The following is a 16,040-nucleotide window of genomic DNA, read 5'->3' on the forward strand; positions in this document are numbered from 1 at the left end:
TCCTCCCCAAAGTCCCCTGCACTCCTGACACGAACTCATGGTGGAGGCCCTGTTACCATTCTCTTGTCTAGGAAGGGACTGGGCCCCTGCTTCGCTGGCAAGGCTGCCTCTCCTCCTGGTTGATTCTCCTGTACTTCCATCCAAAGGCAGTGAGAGGGAAGGAGGGGCCTAGCTCCCCTTGGGGGCTGTCAGTTTGGGGAGGAGACAGTTGGAGCATTTTCTAACCTTGGGGAAGACGGGGACAGTTAGGAGCTGGCCTGGGCGGTAGGAACTTCAGGGCCTTTTATTCTGGGGACGCCCCCCTCCCCCCATCTAAACCTTCAACCCACATCTTGCTCATATGCTTCACACATGTACGTCTCTGCTTGGATGGCTCCTGTTTACCTTAAATCTAGCATCTCCCAAGTTGCCATCATAGCGTAGTTAAAGGCAAGTTCCTCAGCTCTTACTTGGTTTTCTACGTTGCAAGTTGAGATATATTTTTCCATAGAAATATTGAGCAACTGTCTTCTGTTGGCATGGAAGCCCGGTTGCTGCATGGGTTGACAAGGGCTGTGAGCGCCAGCCAGGCTGTAGCCAGCCTTGACACTGCCATTTCCACCTAGAAAGTGTTCTGGGTGCCAAACAGCCCACTTGGAACATTTAGTCTTCCTCCACTGGATCTGCTTGCCCTGGCTGTAAATGGCCCATTTGGCTCTTGCTGTTCTCTACCTCCAGCCAGCAGTGTCTGCCAATGACCTTTCTAGAAGAGGGCAAAAGTGCAGGGGGCCCTTTGGCGTCTCCCTGGACATCACTGCCTTGTATTTCCATGTATGGAACTGCGCTGAGAGTGGCCTGGATCCCTTTGGTTTCCAGAGGATCTTCGTCCTTCTCGCCTGTCCCTCCAGGCTGGTGGGCAGGAATGCCCCTTACCGGCTGGGGCTGTTTGCAAGGGTGGATTGTAGGAGCTTTGTGCACCCAGGGGGCCTGAGATTCTGTCTCTGTCTTCCAGCCTTCACCTGTGTCCAAGTTCATCCAGGGCTACCTGGGAGCTGTCATCAGTGCCGTCTCCATCGCTGTGAGTAACCCCGCACTCCCCACCTTCCTCTCTGTCCTGCTGCTCTGTGGCTGCCCTACCCAGCGTCTTGGGCCAGACCTTGTGTGAGGGTCAGGGCCAGGCCAGGAGTGTGGGAGACAGAAGTTTCTGTGGGTGGACCGTCAGGGCGGGCTTTCTAGGCAGAGAAGAGAGTAGATCCTAGTGACACTTCAATAGAGAGGGCACAGACTGGTGCTCCAGATTTTGGAAAGCAGGTGGGAGGGGAGGCAGTGCCCGTGGGTAATATGAAGGGCTGCCCACTCCAGCCGAGAGCAGGACATGCTAAGCCATTGTACCACACACCATCACTTGTTTCAGTCTTCTTCTAAAGTCGGGATTTGAGGTTGTTCTGAAATGGCGTCATTGACTCTGCTCCTGCGTAGACCAGGTCACCTCCAAATAGCAGTTAGGTGTGTGGGGGGGTCCCCATTTCATGTCCCAAATTGCTCCCCTTCCCTAAATCCTTATGTCTTACCACAAGCAAGAAGCCAGACAATGCCACATCTATTTAGATGGCTCATCAGGAGACTGCTAACCCCACCCTGGTGGTCCTGCAACCCAGCATGAGACTTCATTTGGGGTCGTACAAATTGGGGATCCCTGATTCTGGGGAGGTTGCTGACCAAGGTTAGGGGCTCTTCTGCAAGAGAGGAAAGGGCTCTGTCACCTCCTTCTTGCTCCTTATGACAAGAGGAGCCGATGGCTCTGCCTGTTTTAGCAGCTTGAAGATGCCATTTTCCTTCTTTGGGATTTAAGGGTGAGATGGGGAGGAGCCGGGAGGGGGGAACCATACAGCGAGAATATCTAAGGGCCCTGGCTGGGAAGGGCTTGAGTGAAGGGGATCAATGTCCCTGTGGGACATCCTCCTCCTGCAGGCCTGGAGCTCCGGGAATGGGAACACGGCTTCTTCCCAGGGCCCCGGGCTCTCTGTGTCCCCAGTCCTCACTGTCCCACTCAGGAGGCCCTCAATCATTCCATCCCAACAAAGTAAGGCCAAAGCTAGCCCAGATTGTGGGGTGGGGGTTCTGACACCCAGGCCGCAGAGTTACTAGGGACCTGGGGCCCTCCAGGGCTCTCAGAGCCAGGGTCTCACCCGCAGGGACTGGGGGCCTCATGCTGGGCTGTCACAGCCCCCAGGGGCCGTGCCTGTGCCGGGAACACGCTCCTTCCTCCTCCCTGCCTAGCTGCAGAGCCCCTTGAGGAGGTTTTCCCTGACCACACTAGCCCATCCTATTCTCCCCTTGCCCTAAGTTCTAGAAACTTCTGTCCTTCCCACATACTGACTCAGTTACGCCACGTCTTGTCCTCTCATTGTTCACTGGATTACAAGTTAATCGGGGACAGGCCCTGTGTCTTCTCCCGCACAGAGGGGGCCATGGAGCACTGCTCCATAAATACTTGTTAATTAGGTTGCTGATTGATTACCGGCCTCAGGAGGCCCCTCTCCCTCCATCCCGCAGTCTCAGCGGTGGCGGCGTCCCTCAGCCTGACGTCTTCACACAGTGAGGGTCTAACTCCGGCAGATGGAGTGGAGTTTCTGACTTGGAAAATCTGCAGCTTGCTTGCTTTTCTTTTGTGTGTGTAAATCACAAAACCTCCAAAGAAAGAGGCTTTATTTTATTTTCCTTTCCCTTGTTCTCTTGAACCCCGGGCCCCGCGGCCTCATTAACTGATCTCTGCTTCAATTAGTGATAAATCCCCTCCCAGGGTGAGCCTGTTAGGAGGAGATGACCTGCAAACAAGTGTCACGGCCCCAGTGGTTGGCCCGGCTCTGGCATTAATTAAAACGAGTCCCTGCAAGCAGGCGGCATGGATGGGGGCTGACAGGCCGAGGGCAGGTCCCAGGGACTGAGGATGAGCTGGGGTGGAGGCCAGGCCCTCGGCGTCCAGCCTCCTCTCTGAACCCTGCAGAGCCCCTTTCGCCTCTTACCAGAGCCCCCTGACCTTGGCCAGCAACCCCCAGAATCAGAGACCCCCGGTCTGCGTGCCCCCAAATGGAGTCTCATGCTGGTTGTGGGACCACCAGTGTGGGGTTAGCAGCTTTTGGTGAACCCTCTAAATAGATTTGGCAATGTCTGGCTTCTTGCTCGAGAATAAAAAAGAAATTTCATCTTAAGTTATTTTTGAAGTCTAGCAGTTTGCTGTCTTTTAACAAAGGAAGCCGCCGTCAGCCCTCACTGTTTTAGTTTGGGAATTCGCGCTGAGCACTTCTGTGGTCAGCCCCCGCTGGGCCTGGCTCCGCGAGGGTGGGACGCATTCACTCCCTTCAGGGGTGCATATGTGCCAGGCACTGTGCAGATGCTGAGATGCAGATGCACAGACTGGAGTGTCCTTCAAGATGCTGAGAGGGGAAGCTGGGGATCCTCTGTGGTATAACCAGAATTATGATGAAGGTGACCCTTGGGTGTGGTGGGACCCAGGAGAGGGGCCCCTAATTCACACAAGGCTGACTCCTTTAAGACAGACCAGAGAGAGCCAAAGGCAGGGCTGTGTGTTCCAGATAGAGGGCACAGCACATGAAGAGGCACACAGGAGAAGAAGAGCATGACACATTCCAGAAGCTGTCGGAAAATAAGTGTGGCTGCCGTGTGAGGAGTGATGGTGAGGAGGTGATGATGAAGCGGGGGAATAGCAGGCGCTGGCAGTCGTGGAGTACTGTGAGGGCCTCGCTCAGGAGTCAGGGAGCCATGCCCGCAACCCCTGCGTGGGCTCAGGGACCTGGGGCGTCACAGGGGGTGCAGGCAGAAGTGGGCTGGAGAAGGGGGAGATTGGCAAGCCCAGCAGATGGACCACCCTCAGGGACACAGGATCCTGGATGAGAGTGGACCTCGGCTGGAGAGGAAGGCTCAAGCCTCAAGTCCTACAGGACTGGTCAGGAGCGGGTTGTGGGGTCAGAGTATGAGAGGCGCTCCATGCCTGCTTCTCACACCCTTTACCTTCAGCCAGGGCCTAGCTGGCCGAGGACTCCCCTGTTGGGGCAGTGCCAACCTCTGTTCCCAAAGGGTCTGGGCCTGGGGGCCCTTTCTGTATAGGATGCAGTGGTTGTCTGTTAACCTTTACTAGACACTGAGTACAAGGAGGTGTCCCAGGGGATCCTTGAGCTGCACCCCTCCCAGTTCCCATTGCTTCCTGGCAGCTCCACGTCCCTGTGATAGTCAGATGGGAAAATAATCACAGTAGTCATAATGGCTAACACTTATGGAATGCCTGCCATGTGCTGGGCACTGTTGAGGTTCCATCTCCATTTTACAAATGAGGAAACTGAGGCACAGAGGTGAAGTTAGTGACAGAGCTGGAATTCAAACCCAGGCTTAATCACACACTATTCTGCTTAAAAGGACCCAGTGTTCTTGGCTTCCAGGTTGAAAGATCTGTTACCATCCCTGGTAGACAAGTCCCTCCCCGGCTACCCCGAAAACAATGGGGACTGGAAAAAATTTTCGAGTGACTCTTTAGGCGTAAGGGGGTTAGACCCTCCGCCCACCTTCACACTTGGTTCCCGGGCCCGTGTTTTCTGGCCAAAGTCGACTCAGCAGCATATATTTGTCCCTGATCCAGAGCATGCCGTGCCTCCTGCAAGACCACACCTGGTTGGCTCTGTGGTTGAGGGTGTCCCTCAGGGCGTTCTCTGTGGTCCTGGGTGTCCCTCAGGCCCTACTGTTCTTCTTTGGGCTTGATGGAGGTAGGGGGGTGACAGCCTAAGAATTCTGGACCAGACTATTGTCTCACTGCTTTTACTATGAGTGGGGTCTGGGTTGAAGGGCCCATTGCTTGGACCCTGTAGCAGAATCTAAAGAGTTCCGGAAGTCTGCAGATGGTAATGCTGGCAGTGGCAAGTCCAACACGGATGTCAGCTCCACATCTATTCTGGGTAGGACAAGTTTTTGTCCCCTCCTACATGGAAGGGGTCCGATGTAATTGTTTTTCCAGCGGGTGGTCAGCAGGTCCCTGTGGGACATGGTGCAGGGGTCAGGGTTGGTCGCTGTTGCTAGCAAACAAGCCACTCAGGCGCAGTTGGAACTGACTGGCATTTTAGCCTATGCATGGCTCTGTCCCAGCCACCTTGGCCCTTTTCTCAACAGGCTCACTGGGGTTGCAGGACAATTCACCTCCACAGAGGGTCATGGGTCCAATTGGTTACCAAGAGTTTTCTTCTACAATGAGTGCCCTCTGGTGGGCATTTTTGGTACCTCAAAGATTCCTTGACCTGCCCTAGCGCTGGGCCCTGCAGGGCCCACACAAACCCCTGACCATTTCGTTGCATTATCCACCATCCAAGGGTGGATCTAAATTCTGACCTCGTGCCATCCCTCCTTTCAGGCATTGGTCTCCATTGTTCTCCAGGGTCTCTTGGACCCTCTTATGGCAGGCACCAGTAGAGTCCACAGAGCCGGCTGCAGACAACCTGGTATTTCGTGCTTCTGAAGCTCTGCTGCGCCCCATTCCCTTCTTACCCTGGCTGCCTCCTACTCACCCTTCAGGGCTCAGTCAGGAGTCTCCTTTCCCAGAAGCCCTCATGGACCTTGGGGCACCCCCTAAGGCCCCTCCTCCTGGCAGAGAGGATGAGCCACCACTCAGGTGGACTTGGACCCGTGCATGCAGCCTCCAGCCCCTAGACCTGCGTTTGCTGAGGTGGCCAGCAGTGACCGCACAAGACAAGTCTCCTTTTTTTTCCTGCCTCAGAAATCATTCACCTGATTTATTCTAGAAACATTTATTAAGCACCTACTCATTTTACCAGGCACCAGGAATTCCATGAGGAATAAGCGAGACACAGGCCCTGTGCCCAGTGCTTGGGGCCTACTGAGAGAGACGGATGTTTAGTATAGAATCCACAGGTGAGAAACATTCCTGTATGATTCAGTTTTTCAATCATATACATGTATTACTTTGATTCTCAACATTTTAAGAAGGTAAATAAATATATACTTAGAGACTGTGATAGGTCCGCGGAGGAAGGAGTTCCAGGTTCCGTGAGAGACTACAAGAGGAGCCCTGAGTGAAGAGGAGGCCTCTCTGAGGGTCTGACAGTCAAGTGGAAAAGTGAGGAGGCTGAGAGAGGGGCAGTGCTTGAAGGCCCAGGGAGAGAGGGAGGGAGAGAGGGAAAGGAGAGAGAGAATTGGCTCATCGGAGGAGCAGGGCGATGGCGAGGTGGCTGGAGCCTTGCAAGCACAGCCTGGCAGTCACACGGGGCCGTGTGGGTCTGTAAGTACAGTGAGAAGCCGCTGAAAGGTCTTGCTCAAGTTGGTATCCATTTTTAGAGGAGCACTCTGGCTGCTGTGTAGAGAGTGGACTGGAGCAGAGCAAGAGGGCAAGCAGGGAGCTGAGCTAGAAGGGTCAGTTGTCCAGGGAGAGGTAACGGGCGCTTCAGCTAAGCGGTGGGAGCAGAGAGAGAGAAGTAGCTGCGTTCAGGATATCCAGCAGATAGAACAGGTAGCTCTGCGTGATGGGCTGGATGTGCGGCAGGAGCGGCTCCCGTCAGGGAAGACACCTAGGTTTCCAGCATGAGGAGCTGGGACTGGGGGAGGGGGACAGGTGTGGTGAGGAAGAGCAAGATAACTTTCATTCAGGGCGTGTGAACGTGGGGTGCCTGAAGCCCATCAAAATAAAGGCATCCCTCAGGGGATTGGATGTATGGGATGGAGTAGGCTTGGGGGAGAGACGGCTGCATGCATTGCTAAAGTCCCAGCTGGTGTCTCCTTGCTGACCTTGCAGAAATTGGGCTGCTGTTGGCCTGGAAGTCCTTGATCCTTAAGGATACAGCTATCAGCCACATAGCTCATGGCGCTGAAGCTCTTGTGTCATGGAGCTCCCACCCCACCCCAGTTCTTGGGGCTGGTCAGCACTTGGCCTCACTGCGGGAGATTGTCAGGAAGCTAGTCTTCCCTCCTCTTCCTCTGCTCCTGTCAGCCACCAGTGGCAAATATAAGGGCCTGGGAGCCAGAGCTGGAGAGAAGTGGCCAGAGAAGTCCACTGCTTCCCCAGGCCTTTGCTGATGTCCCACCCGTCCTGGGCTTTTGCTTCTCCCAGGACCCTCATGTGCTGGCCACACGGGGAATTCTGGTGCAAAATCCACACCCTGTTTGTTTTCCCCTCCGCCGAAATGGAGCCCCTGTTTGGTTAATTTCTATTTTGTGGCTTATTTGGAGGCTGTTAAAACAGACCCTGGGGGACCCTCAGCAGTGATTGTTCCATATCTCATTATCTTTCCCGAACCCGATTATTAGCTCAGATTTTTCTGATCGCTAGCTGCTGTTCGTGATGAGTTGTGTGCCATTAATGCCAGCTGGTTCCCTTAAACAGGACCCACCATGCCAGGGAAAATGAGCTGGCATTCGGAGCCACCAGCCACTTGGCTTTTTAATTTTAATGGGCTCCACCAAATGTTCCAGGCCAAAGGGCCCCCAAGGAACCAGAACAGACGGGCTCCCAGCTCCCAGGCTGCGGCCCACCCTGGGTTCCTTCCCGGGCTGTGGCCATCCTGGCTGCTGGGACAGTAAGGCCTGGGTTGGGAACTGTGGGAGGAGCAAGGATGAGTGGCCACTTGCCATCCCTGTGTTCATGCCTTCCTGCCCCCAGGCCCATCATCGGTGGGTGGGCGGGGTGACCTCACCAGCTCCTCCCCTTCTCCCCATTTTGTTGGTCCCTAGCTCCTTCCTTGGGCTTGGGCCTGTGGGCCATGCTCTCAGAAACATGCTTGTGCCTCACTAAATCTCACCCCACCTGTGTTGGGGAGACCCCGGTGGACTTCGGGAAGGGGAGGCCAAAAGACACTGGACATTGTTTTTTGTCTTCTTTCCTCCTCCCTATGCTGGGCTCTCACTTGGGGTCGGGGAGACAGGCTAGGTCACTCACTCTGCACTGTGCCATCCTAGCCAGAGGGAAGAAGAGCTGGCCAGGGAGGGGAAGATTTGAGGGCAGGGGCAAGTCTGACTGTTTGCTACAAAGGATGACCACCATCCTCCTTCCTCCGCACTCAGGCTCTGCCACCCCCAGGAGGCTGCGGGGGGAAGGGCCCGAGTTGCCTGCTGGCTTCTCAGAGGGCTCCTGCTTCCCACTCCTCCAGCACCTCCTGCATCTTTCCAAATGAGGGGGGTTTTGAACCCAGAACGGTTTCTAGCTGGGGGCGGGGGGGTGCGGGAAGGGGGTACGGTTCAAGGGCCCTCTCTTCCCTGACAGGAGCTCCCTTCCGTTTTCCACTTTCTGGGCCCCAGCCCTAAGCAGTCTTTTTAGGGAGGCTTTTGCTATGCAAACAGCCAGTTTTAAATGGCATGTCTTAAAAAGAAAATGGCATGTCCCACAATAAGCCACTCCTCATTGAGATGGAAGACAATTGGAAAGTAAATAACACAGCAGTAAAGAGCAAAGCTTTGGAATTAGACCCTGGGTTCAAATCCTGGCTTTACCTGACTCGTAACAGCTGTCTGTCCTTGGGCGAAGTTACTTAACTTCTCTGAACCTGTCTGAACTTCTCTGAATCTGTAAAAAGGGGCAACACGCCCTATCTAAAAGCCTTGTGGGGATTTAATTAAGATGTTTCATGTGACATTCTCAGTACATGGCCTGGCATCTCCCCGCGCCCCTTTCCTCCTCGTCTTCTCCACCACTAATGCCCGCCTGCGTGTCCTCCGGCCTCCATCCACACTTTCCCTCTCTGCACTCTCTAGAAACATGTTCCCCGGTATTTTTTGTCACAGAAATAGACAGTCACTCACTGCTGAGAGCTGGGGAGACCTGGACTTGAGTTCCATCTGCGTGGCAGGGGCAGCAGAGCCTGTGTGGGCTGGCAGCTCCCCAGCCTGCCCTGCTGTACCACTGAAGGATGTCCAAGCTGCCACGCATCTCCCAGCCTCCCTGCCTTCCCTTGAGCAAGCAGAGTGGACAAGGACTGGACTCTGAGCATCAGCTGGAGGCCTCACATGGAGGCCAGGCACCCCAGAGCCCAGCCTGGGTTAGACCTGGGGCAGCACTCCGGCTCCGTGGGGCCCTGGGCTGCCCAGGGGCTGGTGGGCTGGCACTTCCTGTCTTCTCGGGCCATTCCTGCTGTGCCGTGCCCTGTTTTGACTGCTACAGGCACCCAGCAGCACTGGAGGCCTTCCTGAGGCTCTGCATCTTCCCCAGCAACCCAGGAGGTTGGGGCCAGAGCGGAGCAGGCTGCCCCAGGCCCCCTCAGGCCAAGAGTCCTGCGGCAGCCCTGCTGCCCCTCCTCCCAGGGAAGATCTACAGGGCAGGGGCTGGCTCTGGCCTCAGTGTGGTGGAGCAGAGGCCTCTATGCCTCCGTCTTCTGGGCTGGCCACATGCATCTTGCCTTGTCTCTCTCCACGCCTGTGCGCACGATGTTTTCCCCACCAACAGGTCCTTTTCCTCTGCCTGGACTGTCCCACCTTCCCCTCCTCCAGGGAGCCCTCTTTCCAGTCTTTGCTGATCTCTCCATCCGTTCGTCTATTTGTTGGTTCATGCATTCATTCCTCAGTCACAGGGTACTTGCATGCACCACGTGCCGTCCATCGCCCTAGTGCTGGGCATGCAAAGATTAAAGTGGCACAGCCCCTCCCTCCCAGTCTGGCGGGGGCATCACACCCATGAGCGTGGACTGGACTCATGGAGGGAGAACATGGGGTGCTGGGGGAGTGGGATTGAGGTTATGGAGGCCGACTGCTGCGTGGAGGAGATGATATGTGCTTGCACAGGTCGTGGGGAAGAGCTGGTGGTGGTGGATGTGATTGGACCTGTGTTCTAGAAAGACGGGGGATGGACTGGAGGGAAGTGGCCCAAGGCAAAGGCGAGGGGGTGCCCGATGTCCTGGGCTGGGTGAGGGGATCTGGGGTCTGGGTGAAGACGGGCAGTGAGCCCAGGATGCCCACTGCACACCCCGTCCTGCTCTGGGCTGCTTGGCTTAGCCCTGCAGCCACCTGTGGGCAGGATCTCCCTCTTCTGAGCCCTCATGGTCTGGCCAGGCCCGTGCCTGGGCCCACAATGGGGCCTCAGAAAGGTGGTGCTTAAAGGCTGGGGTGGGAATGAAGCTTTCCTAAACTTCGTTGATTTGCAGATTGTGTGTTCTTCTAACAGCGATACCCCCACCATCCCTTTTCCCCTCCCCAGAGAGATTTTGTGTGTGTGTGTAGCTGATGTTTTCACCTCTCCCTCTTTCTCATGGGCCGGTTAACTGGGATGCCTGTGGCTTTGAATAGCCACACTGGAGCTCTGCAACATCAGGTGACATTGAGGATTAGGGGTCTGGGGCGCAGATGTGGGGGAAGGCAGCGCCCCTCCCTCTTCTCCAGCCAGCCATTCCTGCCACAGGCCGCTGAGCACCACGCACTTTCTCTCTTCTCTTTCTAAGGTGGGCCTTAATGTCCTGGTGCAGAAAGCCAACAAGTTCACCCCGGCCACCCGCCTTCTCGTGCAGAGGTTTGTGCCGTTCCCCGCCGTAGGTAAGACTTGCACGGTGCGGAGGTCCGTGCTCATGTGCAGGGGCATGCGTGCACCACGCCTGGGCGTGCAGGGCTGCAGGGCTACAGGTCTGCCCCTCCGCACCACTCCTGACACCAGGGGTCTCCTGGCTGCGGGAGCTGGAACAAAACATGTGTAGATAGACATAAGGGTGACAGGGGCCCTGCTGACCAGCTCTGTGCCCAGATTCTGCTTTTAGCACAGGGATTCTCAATCTGGGGCCCCCAGACCTCCAAAGGGTCAGTAGATAGAATGTAGTGAATCCTGTGAACTTGGCTGGGGAAAATATTTATATTAACCTCTGACTGAAATTTAACATTTCCTTCCATTGTGAATGTAGGCAGCAAACCACAGTAACAAGCAAGACCTGTGGCTTTGTCACCAATAGAAATCATAGATATTTTCATGTCACATTATGGTTGTCACAGAGATCCTAAAATATCAGTTATGCTCAACACTAATTCAAAACTATGATATTTAACCGATCCACTGGTAGATCTTCTTTTTCAATTCATTTGTTAAAAAGCACATCTATTACTATATCACAATTGAGAAAATATTTTGATAACTTATTAAATATAATCCTTTTATAATCCTATGTATTTTGTTTTATGCATTTAGAGACATTATTCAGAGAGGGGTACACAGGGGTTCCTGGCACAAAAGGAGCTCCAGAGCTCCTGCTAGTCTAGTGTTCAAGTCTCTGGGTATTGTGATCCCTTTAGGTTTTTGGGGCCCCCACCCCTATTCAGGCAATTGTGGGTGAACGCATGTGTGCAGAGGGGACTTTGCTTGCCTTCAGCCGAGTCCTTGCTGGTCTTGGAGTCTCTGAGCTCACAGCCCTGGGGATCCCGCAAAGCCTCGCCTGGCTCTTAAGAAGCCTATGCCTTGTTTGGGGAGAGGGCACCGCAGTGGAAAGTTTTTTAAAAATAAAAAAAAAATAAACAACGTGGAAAGAAACGCAAGGCAGTCCGCAGTCAGTCTTCAAAAGAGAAGTATGAGAAGTGCCTGAACCCTGACCTGAGTTCCCCTCTGATGCTGGAGGACAAAGATGGGGGCCGGCCCAGGAGGGGCTTGAGGTCCTGGGACCTCCCTCGTGCCAAGGCTCAGTCTGAAGAGCCAGGGGTCAGACCCAGGCTCACAGTCCCCACCCCGTTCTTCACCTCCAGCTCGGCTTCCCCATCCGTATGATGGGGGCACCGGTACCTACCTTCCTACAGCCCAGAGCTGTGGGAGGATCAAATGAGACCACAGACCAGATTCCGTTCATAGGAAAGTGCTTTGAAGCACATGAAAAGCCCCCATGAGAAGGTGGGAGATCATTACTGGGCAGCGCCACCCCCTCGATGGCCCAGAGGCTAATGAACTCCCAGGACCAACCGCCCGGCTGAGCCTCAGCCGACCCAGATAATTGCTATAGCAACTCCACACTTTTAATGAACCCTCAGCTATTTCTGGCACGGGCCATTAATGGAATAACTCTTTAGATCTGACTTTGTTAAGGGGCCTAATTGAGCGAACACAGCCGCCAATCTCACGTTCCTCGCCATCCCAGGCGGGAGGGTCAGATGCAGCCTGAGAAGGGGGCGGCTCTCAGCTGCACTGGACTGGATCTCGGTCTCAGCCGAGATGTAATCTGTCCTTGAGTCAAGCTTCAGACAAGTGCTTCGCCTGGGGCCCATTCCAGCCCTGCTCTGCTGGCCATCTTGCTGTGTGACCTTGGGGATGGTCTTAACCTCTCTGGGGCTCCTTCAGGAGGAGGGTACCTGCTTTCGGGTTTGACCCTTTCTGCCATTCCCACCTGAGGCTTTCTGACCTGTCCCTCTTTGGGCTCCAGACTGATTCCTCTCCTGTCTTCTTGTCCGGGAGGAGCCTGCAGCCCGCCACACTGTCCAGCCACTGTTGAGGGGTCTTGAGATCCCATGCATCCCTCACCAGTTGCACAGGTTGCACACAGTGTGGTTTACAGCCTTGATAATCCTAGCTCACCAGGATCGTGAGAGAAGTGGGCCCTTTCTGGCTGCTTCCTCAGGCCCGCTGCCCAAGTCCTGGCGGTGCACCTGCCTGCCTTCTACCCCCTGCCCCAGTCTCTCCTCCCCGACGTGCAGACTTCCGTCTCTCTGGCACCTGATGTCCATCCCAGGCCCATCTGCAAATGGGCACTTCCCGTGGGCGACACTGACAGAGTGGTGGACTAGATGAACAGCATGCCCCTCACCCTCCAGGGGCTCAAAAGCCCCCTGGTCCTCTCAGGCCACCGTCTAGTCCCTGCACTTGGCCTCCCTCCGCCTTATCCCCCGGCTTAGAGCATCTCTAAGCCCCGCTGCATGCTGGGAGGGCCTAGGTCCTGCCAGGTGTTCACCCTGCTTTCTACAGCAGACTAGGCCAGACTGGGCCAAGCCACCATTATGGCCACCGAGAAGCTTGCTCAGGACGTACTTTTCCTTGTAGAGGGTCCTTTGTCCCTTCAGACCCCTGGCCTGATGGGGAGACGGGACTCACTGAGCCGTGAGTGCACACGGGAAGTAGGTTGAGGCAAATGGAAATGATCAGATTAAGCCCTGGTTGTTGGGATGTGTGTGGGGTGGGGGGTGGAGCAGAAGGGGGTCTTCAGGGGAAGGGGGATTCTGAAGGGGCCTGTGTGCCCTGTGCTCAGAGGCCACATCCTCACTCCCTCATTCCTGGGCAGGCTGGGAACTCAGGTCTGGGGCATAAGGAGCCTCCTGGGAGGCAATTTCTTCTTCCCTCCGCTCTGCCCAGCTGCTCCTGCTTAGGTGGGAGGAGACCTCTCTTCACTGGGTCCCACACGCTGCCCAAGAGAGAGGCCTGAGACTCTGGGTACAGGACGCCTGGTCCCCGCACCTGACTCTCCCACTCCCACCCCTCTCTGGCCTTGGACCAGACCCCACTTCATCCCCTTCCCAGTGGGACCTCCATGACAGTCACTGCATGCCTCTTCTGGGTTGGCAGAGCCCAGTACTCCCAGGGGCTCTGCAATTTCCCCCAGCAGGCCTCTGTTTCCCCTCAACTCTCCTCATTCTCTGGGAGGACCCTATGGCAGAGTGAACCATCCCCATTTTACAGAAGAATAAACAAAGTAAGACTTACTGCAAGTTATGCTGAGCTGGCCAAAGCCCAGGCCTCCCAGGCCCAGCCTAGGGCTACTTCAAGCCCCCTTGGATAACCCCTCACCCCTGCGGCCGAGAAACTGGGGAATGTGGTCCAGAGGCAGCTGGGGCTACTCGCTGCCCCACCAGGAGCGCTCCATCTCCAAGTCCACCCTGGTTTTTGAGCCGGGGTTGTGTGCATGTGTGTGCAACAGAAGCGTGTGCACGTGCGCGTGCTGAGTATGTGGGAAGCCCTGAGGACGCTCACTGCAGCCCCTTCTCTCCCTCAAGGTGGTTTCAGAGCCTGGCTCTGCCCTGGTCTAGAACAGCGATCACGTGGGAAATCTCAGTTTCTATTTATACACGGAGATGTTAGGAGAGACGGTGAGCCCAGGAGCATGTGTGCTGGCATCAGAATCGATTGGGGACTGGTAATTAATTTGTTTAGACATTAATTAATTCTCCAGTTCTTTCTTATTTGTGGACTGTCACGCTTAATTGTGTTCAGGAGCTCGAGCTCAGAGCAGGCCCTCCATTAATTGACGTGCGGTTGCTGCGAGGTGAAAGTTAATGGTTTGGGGAGCTGGGCAAACAGTGTAATTAAAGGTCAATCGAGGAGGCATTGGAAAAATACACACCCCCAGGTCCAGCCACCAGTCTCTGTGAGCAGAGTCCATTCCAGGGGAGGCAGCCCCACAAACAGCCTTCTTGGGAGGCCTTGGGGTGGGGGCTGGGACGGGTGACCAGCAGGAGGGCGTGCCAGGTCCCGGGTGCCATGATGGGGCACTGGCGGGAGGAGTAGACACACTCTGTCAGGACTGGGCAGGACAGGTGCTCCAGCTGGGAGCTGAGAGGTGGGGATCCCAGATGTCACCTGGCAAGCACCTCTGTGTACCCAGGCTCTGTGTATGTGTGTGCAGGGGGAGGGCAGGAGGCTCTGAAGGTCACCCCCAGGCTGCCTGCCTGAATCCCCACAGAGCAGGGGACAAGCAGCATCGTGTGCTAATAAAGACCCCCATCTGGGCTCTAAGCACCTGGTGGAGGAGGCCTGAGCCTCCGCACCAGCCAGCCAACTCCTCTCACAGGGAATAAGCTTCCTGCCTGGACCGGAAATGCCAGCCTCCTCCTCCCTTCACTGGGAACTGACTTCTTCCTGTTCTGTCTGCAGCAGTCCCTTACATTAAAGGTCACAGCTTACTTCATCACCGTGAAAAAATCTCTGCGTTCACCAGTGAGTCCATTCCTTAGGATGTCTGGGCAATCTTTGGGAGAAGGCCTTCTATTCGTTCATACCAACGTGCTCCACTCCTGCCCCCCCCCCATCTCCATGCTCTCCTTTGCCCCAAGGCTACTTGAATCTTGGTGTCATTGATTCCCCCCTCACTTCACCACTCCTCCCTTGGTGCTCAATCCGCCCTGCTTGCCCCATCCAGGAGGTGGCCAAGCCATGTGACCAAGCCCCAAGGGTCAGTCTGGGCCTGCTCCTCTCCCGTCCCTCATCCCCTGTGATTAGAAGGCAGCAGGATGCGCCTGTGTTGGCTGGGTCCTGGGCTGCATGACTTACGCTCCCTCCATCCAGGTCAGTGATAATGTGGTGTCCACAGCCCTTAGGCTCCTCTGGAGGCCCACGAGTCCTTTCCTAGGCCTGGCCCCTGGTCTTGCCCCTGCTCGTACCCCATTGCAGCTGTGGTGAATCTTGTGATCTCCCCTCCTGCCTCTGTTGCTGGGCCCCCAGCCTTTGTACATGGCCCTGCTTGCCTGGAGTCCCAGCTCTTCCCCACTATCTCAGCCCCACCCTCTGCCTTCCCTTGGCTGCCAGGCCTTCATTTCTCAGTTCAGACACCATCTCCTCCAGGAAGCCTTCCCTGGTAGCCTCATCAGGGTTAGAGCACAGCACCCCGTGTGTGTCTGTGTCTATTTTGGAACTGCCCATTTTCTTTCCGACTCTGCCTCCCTCATTAGACTGTGAACTCCCCAAGGCAGGGACTGGATCTCATTCATCATCAACCCCCAGACCCACTCCGTGCCTGGCACACAGTCAGTGTTCGATGTTAGTTTGTTCGGTGATCAAATGAGTGCTTTGGCAGAAAAGGTTTGAAATTGGGCCCCCATAGTGGAACCCCACCCTGATGACATTGGTGACCACATTCTGTGGCTTCTTAGACATTTATTCTGTTTGTTGTTTTTTTTTTCATTTTTAAAATTGTTTTTTGAATGTTCTGTTTTCTTATATAAGTTTTTGCTGACACTGTCATCCACTCTTAGATGGCAGGCCTAGGATGGATGACCAATGGGTCTGCCACTTACCAGGTCATCCTGGGCACATCCTCCAACCCTTCTGGGTTGGATCTGGAGGATGGGTGGGCTGGGTTTGGTGCCAGAATTGGGGGCAGCTCCAGACTGGT

At 55.3% G+C, this 16,040-nt stretch overlaps 1 protein-coding gene across 4 annotated transcripts in view; it reads left to right on the forward strand.

Annotated features, from left to right (window-relative positions):
- The window catches only part of SFXN5 (sideroflexin 5), a 112,993-nt gene that overhangs the window by 59,695 nt on the left and 37,258 nt on the right, over nucleotides 1-16,040 (forward strand). For 2 of the 4 annotated variants that reach the window (XM_058550953.1, XM_058550951.1), the window contains exons 9-11: nucleotides 992-1,057; nucleotides 10,419-10,509; nucleotides 14,804-14,866. In XM_058550953.1, the coding sequence (XP_058406936.1) occupies nucleotides 992-1,057; nucleotides 10,419-10,509; nucleotides 14,804-14,866 (220 nt within the window). The remainder of the gene's footprint in view (nucleotides 1-991; nucleotides 1,058-10,418; nucleotides 10,510-14,803; nucleotides 14,867-16,040) is intronic. The other 2 variants (XM_058550954.1, XM_058550952.1) reach the window with 1 other exon arrangement.

Source organism: Diceros bicornis, chromosome 12 (genome assembly GCF_020826845.1).
Source record: "Diceros bicornis minor isolate mBicDic1 chromosome 12, mDicBic1.mat.cur, whole genome shotgun sequence".
Taxonomy (NCBI): domain Eukaryota; kingdom Metazoa; phylum Chordata; class Mammalia; order Perissodactyla; family Rhinocerotidae; genus Diceros; species Diceros bicornis.